The sequence below is a fragment of the Anolis carolinensis genome, unplaced genomic scaffold (genome assembly GCF_035594765.1).
Source record: "Anolis carolinensis isolate JA03-04 unplaced genomic scaffold, rAnoCar3.1.pri scaffold_14, whole genome shotgun sequence".
NCBI lineage: Eukaryota > Metazoa > Chordata > Lepidosauria > Squamata > Dactyloidae > Anolis > Anolis carolinensis.
Window position 1 is genome coordinate 692,501 of NW_026943825.1, and position 10,000 is coordinate 702,500.

At 39.7% G+C, this 10,000-nt stretch overlaps 1 protein-coding gene across 4 annotated transcripts in view; it reads left to right on the top strand.

The window, feature by feature from the left end:
• Positions 1–10,000, top strand: part of pc (pyruvate carboxylase) — a 78,002-nt gene that overhangs the window by 10,854 nt on the left and 57,148 nt on the right. For 2 of the 4 annotated variants that reach the window (XM_062964824.1, XM_062964825.1), the window contains exon 3: positions 9,279–9,431. In XM_062964824.1, the coding sequence (XP_062820894.1) occupies positions 9,287–9,431 (145 nt within the window). In that variant the 5' untranslated portion in view covers positions 9,279–9,286. Of the gene's footprint in view, positions 1–5,764; positions 5,812–9,278; positions 9,432–10,000 lie in introns of those variants that run through there. The other 2 variants (XM_062964826.1, XM_062964827.1) reach the window with 2 other exon arrangements.

Below are 10,000 nucleotides of genomic sequence, written 5' to 3' on the forward strand. Positions count from 1 at the left end.
TAATTTCTGCTCTAAATCCCTTTAATTTCAGGGCAGGGCTTCTCTGATTTTCGCGTACAGCAATCGGCATAGATTCATTTCTTGGCGTGCCCAGGAATCCATCCATGTTTTCCGTGTACAACAATCTACACATATATTCCAATGCAGCCATGTCCTCTTCTTCTGGGATTTCATCATAATATATTATTACTGTATATAGACAAGTCTAAGCCTAGTTTTTCAGCCCTTTTTTTAAGTCTGAAAAAGACCCCCTCGGCTTATACTCGGGTGAGGGTCCTGCTTGGCTTATATTTGGGGCAGCTTATACTCGAGAACATATGGTACATTTATTATTTTTCTCTATTATTATTGGTATTATTATTATTATTTTGTGTCAGGAGCGACTTGAGAAACTGCAAGTGGTATTATTACATTTATTATTGAGAAACTTCTGGTGGTATTATTACATTTATTATTTTTCTCACCCACCCTCTTACCCGTCAATTTCGCTTATCCGTCATTTATGACGGATAAGCGAGACTACTGTAAGTACTTTATTATTTTGTTTATTCCTGCCTTATTTCAGTGGGCCACTGGGGGGCGGCAGAGAGCCACACTACTAGTCTCCCTCGCTTATTATTATTATATTGCAATATAATATAATTATTTTATTTTATTATTATATTTATATTATTTTTATTATTATTACTATATGAGTAAATTATTATTATTTTATAATTATCTCTGTTTATTTTCACACACACCCTTTAATTCTGTGGACCAGTGGAGGGCGGCAGAGAGCTGCGCCACCGGGACCCTTTCTTATAATTATATTACTAATATTACTATAATATATCATCTTTTATATAATAATAATTATTATTATTATATTGAATTGTATTATATATTACTTTATTATTATATTTCATTATATATTATTATATTAATTATTATTATATTGAATTATATTATTACTTTATTATTATATTTCATTGTATATTATTATATTATATAATTATTATAATAATTACTACTTTATTATTATATTTCATTATATATTATTATATTATATAATTATTATAATTACTATGGAATTGTTAATTTTTTTATATATAATTATCTTTATTTTTTCCCCTTTACTTCTTTGTCCCACCAGGGAGCTGCAGAGAGCAATGTATTTTATTTATTATTTTTATTTTTAATTACAATATTTGTATCCCGCCCTTCTCACCCAATGGGGGACTCAGGGCAGCTTACAATAAAACACATATATAAAATTATACAATAAATTGTGAATCAATTAAAAAGTTATCAAATTACATCAGACATTCATAAAAACACTTATAAAAATGTATGATGTTATTAATATTATCATTTATTATACTGTAATATTAATATATTATTATATATTATTGTGATATAATATTATGTTATTATATTTCATTATTATTATATTACTTGATTATATTATATTACTTTATATAATATTATTTGCCGCCCCCCCCCTCCAGCCCCTCCTTCCCTTCTCTTTCCTTGCCCAGTTTGGCCAGTTCTTCCAGTTCGGCCTGCTTGTTCCTTCTCTTGTTAACTCCTCGCCTTTATCTGGGAAATGTGGGCAAACCAGTTGCATTCCTCCCTTTCCTTCCTTCTTGGATGAGATTAGATGACTATCTCTTTTGTGGCCAAATTTGGTATGATTGGGTCCAGTGGTTTTGTTGTTTATTCCATGGGAAAAATGCACATTGCATTATATATATATATATATATATATATATATATATATATATATATATATAAGCAAGCTGTGCCCGGCCACGTGTTGCTGTGGCGAAGTATGCTGGTATGGGAAATAAAAGTATTAAGGAACTGGTGGTAGTTAAGTTAAAGGGTAAAGGTTTTCCCCTGACATTAAGTCCAGTTGTGTCCGACTGCACACTGAAGTGGATTATATGGCAGTGTGGAGTCAAGATAATCCAGTTCAAAGGAGGTAATATAAGATTATAAATGGGTTATATAGCTGTGTGGAAGGGCCTTGAGTCTACACTGCCATATAATCCAGTTCAAATCAGATAATCTGTATTTTATAGGTAGTGTGGAAGAGGCCTAAGTGAGGCCTAACTCTGCCTGTCCCCTGGGCTGAGTGGGTTGCTAGGAGACCAAGTGGGCGCAATTGGCAGTATTTGGATAAAAACAATTATTCCTCTCCCTCTAATTAGGACGTTATTTTTCTTTTGGTTGTATGAATGTAGAGGCACGGATGAGGGGTTGTGCTGCCAAGTTTAGTGTTTCTGGGATGTGTAGTTTTGTTGTTTTGTCCTAAGTGAGGCCTAACTCTGCCTGTCCCCTGGGCTGCGTGGGTTGCTAGGAGACCAAGTGGGCGGAGCTTAGCCTTCTAACTGGCAGCAATTGGATAAAAACAATTCTTCCTCTCCTTCTAATTAGGACTTTATTTTTCTTTTTGTTGTATGAACGTAGAGGCCTGGATGAGGGGTTGTGCTGCCAAGTTTAGTGTTTCTGGGATGTGTAGTTTTGTTGTTTTGTCCTAGGCCGAAAGTCCATTACCCTTTTTATATATATATATATATATAGAAGATATATATATAATATTAATTATATTATTGTTATATTTTAATATTATATATTATATATTATATAGCTTTATTATATATTATACAATATATATTATATTTTATCTCTAAAGGCCATCTAGTCCCACCCTATTCTGCTTTCATGCACCCTCAAAGCCCCCGACTGATGCCTGTCCCGCTTGTGTTCCTTCTCCGGGCACGTTGTGATCCGCCGGGCACCAAATATTTGCCTGCTTTTGCCTCCCCTTGACCCCTTCCCAGCTGCCGCAGCTTAATTTGTAACTGGGTGCAAACAGGGCCCCTCTTTCACTCCGCAGGCCCAGTGCCCCCCAGCAAAGGCTCTTTCCTTCCATCTCTTTGTTTCCCTTCCTTTCATCTTCTGCTTTATCTCCCACTTCCTTATTTTCTCCCCTGATAAGACCCTCCTTCTTCTCCTTCCTCTTATCTGCCTTCAGAGAAATGGGCTCAATTGCAAAATTGCAATGAATGGGAGCATGGATGGTGGAGCCCTCCTTGTGTCTTTTGTGGCCAAATTTGGTGTGATTTGGTCCAGTGGTTTAGTTGTTTACTTTATGGAAATTATGCACATTACATTTTTATATATATATAGAGAGAGAGAGAGGAGATTCCTCTCACTTCCTTGGATGACTATGTCTTTTGTGGCCAAATTTGGTGTCATTTGGTCCAGTGATTTTGTTGTTTACTCCATGGGAATTATGCACATTACATTTTTTTATATAGATAGACTAGCTGTGCCCGGCCAGGCGTTGCTGTGGCGAAGTCTGGTGGTCTGGGAAATAAAGCATTGAGGTCAAGGGTCAAGGTTTTCCCCTGACATTAAGTCCAGTCGTGTCTGACTCTGGGGGTTGGGGCTCATCTCCATTTCTAAGCCAAAGAGCCAGCGTTGTCCATAGACACCTCCAAGGTCATGTGGCCAATGGCATGACTACATGGAGCGCCGTTACCTTCTTGCCGGAGCAGTACCTATTCATCTACTCTCATTTGCATGTTTTCGAACTTCTGGGTTGGCAGAAACTGGGGCATTAGATAATCTGTGGAAGTGGCCTAAGTGAAGCCTAACTGCCTGTCCCCTGGGCTGAGTCGGTTGCTAGGAGACCAAGTGGGCGGAGCTTAGACTTCTAACTGGCAGCAATTGGAGAAAAGCAATTATTGCTCTCCCTCTAATTAGGACTTTATTTTTCTTTGCTTTTTGTGGTATCAACCTAGAGGCGTGGATGATGGGTTGTGTTGTCAAATTTCGAGGTTGGGGGGCCTGTACTTTTGTTGTTTTGTCCACTGCTCTGATGCCATCACTCTTTTATATATATAGATTGATGATATTCAATGTTTATATTATTTATATTTATTGTGTATATACATATTATTTATCATTTATTATTTATATCATGTATGTTTAACATTCTTGCAGGGGGTTGGACTGGATGGCCCGTGAGGTCTCTTCCAACTCTACACTTCTATGGTTCTATTTAATACAGTTTGGAAAAAAAAATCCAGTTTGGGGTGGGATCCTCAGCCTCCCAGCCCCTCCTGTGCCTCTGCCGTTGCAAATGGATCGGATCATGTGCAGCTTATTTCTGCCTCCCCCGAAAAGCCTGTTCCATGCCTTTAGATCCAGAGATTTGCATCTCATTTCCATTTCTGCAAAATGCCAGCCACCGAGGAGGCTCAGGGGGTGCTTTTCGAGGCCTGACCCAGTTCGGTCGCAAGGAATCTCCTCCGTCTCCCTTTCAAGCCTCCTCCAGAGAGATGGGCCTGTTATTACATTATATCAGATAATAATAATAATATATTATATTATAGGGAAGGTAAAGATTTCCCCTAGTCGAATCCGAGTCTGGGGGTTGGTGGTCTTCTTCATTTCTAAGCCGAAGAGCCGGCATTGTCCGTAGACACCTCCAAGGTCATGTGGCCACTGGCATGACTGCATGGAGCACCAATGTTACCTTCCCACCGGAGCCGTACCTATTGATCTATTCACATTTGCATGCTAGGTTGGCAGGTGCTGGGGCTAACAGCAGGAGCTCACCCCGTCCCTTTGAATGATTTGAAACCGCCGACCTTCTGGTCAGCAAGTTCTTTAGCTTAGCTTTTTAACCCACTGCGCCACCGTGGCTCTTTCATTATATTATATAATAGATTATATAGTATTATATGATTATAATGATGGTAATAATAATAATAATAATAATAATAATAATAATAATAATAATAATAATAATAATAATAATGACGTTGGAAGGGACCCCAAAGGCCATCTTGTCCAACTACCTTCTTTAATGCAGCAAAAGCACAATCAAAGCACCCCTGGCAGACGGCCATCCAGCCTCTGCTTAATAATAATAATCATCATCATCATCATCTCAGGCACTTGGGAAGTGTCTGACATGTGATCCAATGCAACAGCCAGCATAGTGATCTTGTTTGCTATGTACTCATCTTGTTGTGTATATAATAATAATAGTAATAGTCTTTCATGTTTTTATTCAATCCATGTTTTATTGATCTGTTTTATTGATATGTTTTATTTTAATGTGTTTTTACTACGTCTGTTACTTTTTGGGCTCGGCCCCATCTAAGCTGCCCCGAGTCACTTACGGGGAGATGGTGGCAGAGTATAAAAATATAGTTGTTATTATTATTATTATTATACAGGAAAAGAGACATGAAATTATTGGTGTTTTTAATAAATTGCCAGCTGGGGGGAGAGAGAGCGGGATATTCCTTCCGTCCGTCTGCCTGTCCATCTCTCAGTCTTTCATCTGCTTGACTTGGGCTTTGTTATTATTCTGCTTGGTTTCTGCATTGAGCTGTTTGAAGTTTTTCAAATTGGACCCCGCACACCTGGCCTGGAGCCACTGCGAGCGAGGCTCACCTGCCCCCCCGTGCCCCCCCCCCCCCCACGTGCGCCTTTCTCTGGCCCTCGTCCTCAACGCAAATAGGCCCTGAGCACTTTCTCCGGGGAAACAGGGTTATCTGGTGACCCTTCCCGCCATCATCGACGTGACCCCGTCCCCCCCCCCCTTGACTCACTGTCCCTTATGTTTGCCGATTGGGCAACGGCTGCCAAAGGTCAAGCGCCAATCTCCCTTCCATCAGGCCTGTCTTCCTTGGCACCCGCCAGTCAGAGCTTCTCTTTTGGGGAGAAAGGAGGAAGGAAGGAAGGAAGGAAGGAAGGAAGGAAGGAAGGAAGGAAGGAAGGAAGGAGCCGGACGGAGGTAGGGAGGTCAGTCGGTCCCATTTGGGGGTCCCCCTGTTTCACAGAAGTGGCCCCTCCGCAACCCCTCTTTTTCATTCCGCTTCCCCTTTGGCCTCCTCTGCCTCTTCTCTTCTCTTTTGCCTTTCCTTGGGGAGACACAAAGCGGGATATAAATACAGTAGAGTCTCGCTTATCCAACCTTCATGTTCTGGATTATCCAACGCAGTCGGCCTCCCACCCGGATCCGCAGCTACAGTGGAGTCTCACTTATCCAAGCTAAACAGGCCGGCAATACCTTGGATATTTTGTATAAATATATTATACTAAATATGTTATATATTATATTATTATATTATACTAGCTTTGCCCGGCCACGCGTTGCTGTGTCTTATGGGAATCCTTTGTTGGCCAGGGGGAATAGCAGTGAATAGCCTTGCAGTCTCAAAACCTGGCCGTTTTCTGGAGTAGCTGGAGCTGTTTGTTGTATGAACGTAGAGGCATGGATGAGGGGTTGTGCCGCCAAGTTTAGTGTTTCTGGGATGTGCTGTGGCAAAGTGGTGGTGGTATTGGTTAAAATTGTTGTGTGATTTTATTTGTATTTTTTAATTAATTTTATTGTAAGTTATCTTTTTATTTATTATATTTTATTATTTTCTTGTATTATTTTTAGTTATTTTCTGTTATTATAGTATTTTATTGTATTAATTTTTTAGTGTTTTTTATTATTTTTTATTGGGTTGCTAGGAGACCAAGTTGGAGGAGCTTAGCCTTCTAACTGGCAGCAATTGGATAAAAGCAATTATTCCTCTCTCTCTAATTAGGACTTTATTTTTCTTTTCTTTTTGTTGTGTCAACCTAGAGGCGTGGATGATGGGTTGTGTTGTCAAATTTCGAGGTTGGGGGGCCTGTAGTTTTGTTGTTTTGTGGGTCGCCGTGATGCCATCACTCTTTTATATATATAGATATATGGAGCCCCGGTGGTGAAGTGCGTTAAAGCACTGAGCTGCAGACCGAAAGGCCCCAGGTTCAAGCCCAAGGAACGGAGTGAGCTCCCGCTGTTAGCCCCAGCTTCTGCCAACCTAGCAGTTCGAAAACATGCCAGTGTGAGTAGATCAATAGGTACCACTCCAGCGGGAAAGTAACAGTGTTCCATGCAGTCACGCCTATGGTCACATGACATGGAGGTGTCTACGGACAACGCCGGCTCTTGGGCTTAGAAATGGAGATGAGCACCAACCCCCAGAGTCAGATCTGTGTGTGTGTGTGCTTATATATATACAGTAGAGTCTCACTTATCCAAGACTCGCTTATCCAAGGTTCTGGATTATCCAATGCATTTTTGTAGTCAGTGTTTTCAATATATTGTGATATTTTGGTGCTAAATTCATAAATACTAATTACTACATAGCATTACTGCATATTGAACTAATTTATCTGTCTAATTTGTTGTATAACATGATATTCTGGTGCTTGATTTGTAAAATCATAACCTAATTTGATGTTTAATAGGCTTTTCCTTAATCCCTCCTTATTATCCAAAAATATTCGCTTATCCAACCTTCTGCCGGCCCATTTATGTTTTATAAGTGAGACTCTACTGTGTGTATATATACACACACACACACATGATAGATGTAGTATCCTAGATCTGGAAGGGGCCCCCAAAGGCCATCCAGTCCGGCCCTGTTCTTAACTAGGAATCATTTGTAAGTAGGGGATGTTCTGTATACCTTTCTATATAGAGAGGGGGGAGGGATAGAAATAGAAATATACGAGATAGATATGGTATCCTAGATAATAATAACAATAATAATAATAATAAAAACACACTTTATTTATATTCCGCTTTATCTCCCTGGAGGGATTCAGAGCAGATTACAGTACAGAGATAAGGCAAACATTCAGTGTCAAAGACATCAACACCAACAATTCGGAAGGGGCCCCAAAGGCCATCCAGTCCAGCCCCGTTCTCAAGTAGGAGTCATTTGTAACTGGGGGATGGCCTATATAACTATAGAGAGAGCTAGCGATATATGAGATAGATATGATATCCTGCATTTAAAAAGGGTCCCCAAAGGCCATCCAGTCCAGCCCGGTTCTTCACCGTGTAAGTCGGAGGCCTGCAACTCGGGGGCCAGCTGTGTTTTGCAAGGAGGGCTGTGTGTATTTGTGGGTCTATCTAGGGTCAGAAGGTCTGCTTTGGGCGCGTTTGGGTCCAAATAGGGGAAAGGGCACCCAGGGTTGGCACCCGTGTGTCTGTGTGCAGGGGCAGAGCGGCCCTTCCCAGGAATCCCTCGGCTTGTTAAGAATAATCATCATCATCGTCATAACAAAGAGGGTTGGAAGAGGGTTGTGCACTTTGCTCATCTACTATTACAACTATTATTATTAATAATAATAAATCACACAGTTCTAAACCCTTGGGAAGTGTTCGGCTTGTGTTTTTGTGATACGAAATCCAGCATATAGATCTCGTTTGCTGTGTTATACTTTGTCCTTCTGTCAATAATAATGATAATAATAATAATAATAATAATAATAATAATAATACAGTATATCCCGTTTGCGGTGTTATACTGTGTCCTTCTGTCAATAATAATAATAATGATAATACTATATCCTGTTTGCTGTGTTATACTGTGTCCTTCTGTCAATAATAATAATAATAATAATAATAATAATACAGTATATTCCATTTGCGGTGTTATACTGTGTCCTTCTGTCAATAATAATAATAATAATAATGATAATACTATATCCTGTTTGCTGTGTTATACTGTGTCCTTCTGTCAATAATAATAATAATGATAATACTATATCCTGTTTGCTGTGTTATACTGTGTCCTTTTGGCAATAATAATAATAATAATAATACAGTATATCCCGTTTGCTGTGCTATACTGTGTCCTTTTGGCAATAATAATAATAATACAGTATATCCCATTTGCGGTGTTATACTGTGTCCTTCTGTCAATAATAATAATAATAATAATACAGTATATCCCGTTTGCTATGTTATACTGTGTCCTTCTGTCAATAATAATAATAATAATAATAATAATAATACAGTATATTCCGTTTGCTGTGTTATACTGTGTCCTTCTGCCAATAATAATAATAATAATAATAATAATAATATAGTATATCCCGTCTGCTGTTATACCGTGTCCTTCTGTCAATAATAATAATAAAGTATATCCCGTTTGCTGTGTTATACTGTGTCCTTCTGTCAATAATAATAATAATAATAATACAGTATATCCTGTTTGCTGAGTTATACTGTGTCCTTCTGTCAATAATAATAATAATAATACAGTATATCCCGTTTGCTGTGTTATACTGTGTCCTTCTGTCAATAATAATAATAATAATAATAATAATAATAGTAAAGAGGGTGGGAAGAGACCAATGCACCCCTGACAGATGGCCACCCAGCCTCAATGTTGTTAATAATAATAATAATAATAATAATAATAAATCACTCTTTTCTGCAGAGGTGACGATGATGCTGCTGCTGCAGCTGCGCTTGTCTGGGGCGCGGCGCCCCCTGCTGTCCCTCCGCAGGGCCTGCCGATGTCCGGCCGCCTTGCGCAGCTCTGGCCGGACGGAGTACCAGCCCATCCGGAAGGTCATGGTGGCCAACAGAGGTGAGCAAATTGTCGGGTTCTCTTCTCCCAGTTGTGCTGTGGGTCAGTCTTCCACCAGAAGAAAGCACCAAGACACACGCTGGTAGATTCCAACAGGTTTTATTGTACAGAATACCAGAACCTTCTCTTTGGCCCATTTATATAGGGGCTCTCTCATACCAGAGGGTCATTGAGGTTTTATGGATTGTTAGGTTCTCTTCTCCCAGTTGTGCTGTGGGTCAGTCTTCCACAAAAGGAAGCACCAAGACACACGCTGGTAGATTCCAACAGGTTTTATTGTACAGAATACCAGAACCTTCTCTTTGGCCTATTTATATAGGGGCTCTCTCATACCAGAGGGTCATTGAGGTTTTATGGCTGGCCCGTTTTATGGTTGGCATCTATAAGACACATGCTGGTTGATTCCAACAGGTTTTATTGTACAGAATACCAGAACCTTCTCTTTGGCCCATTTATATAGGGGCTCTCACATACCAGAGGGTAATTGAGGTTTTATGGCTGGCATCTGTTCTTTGTCAGCCGACCGGAGATGTCAAAGATGGGAGATCATGACAGGGGGGCACTGGGGA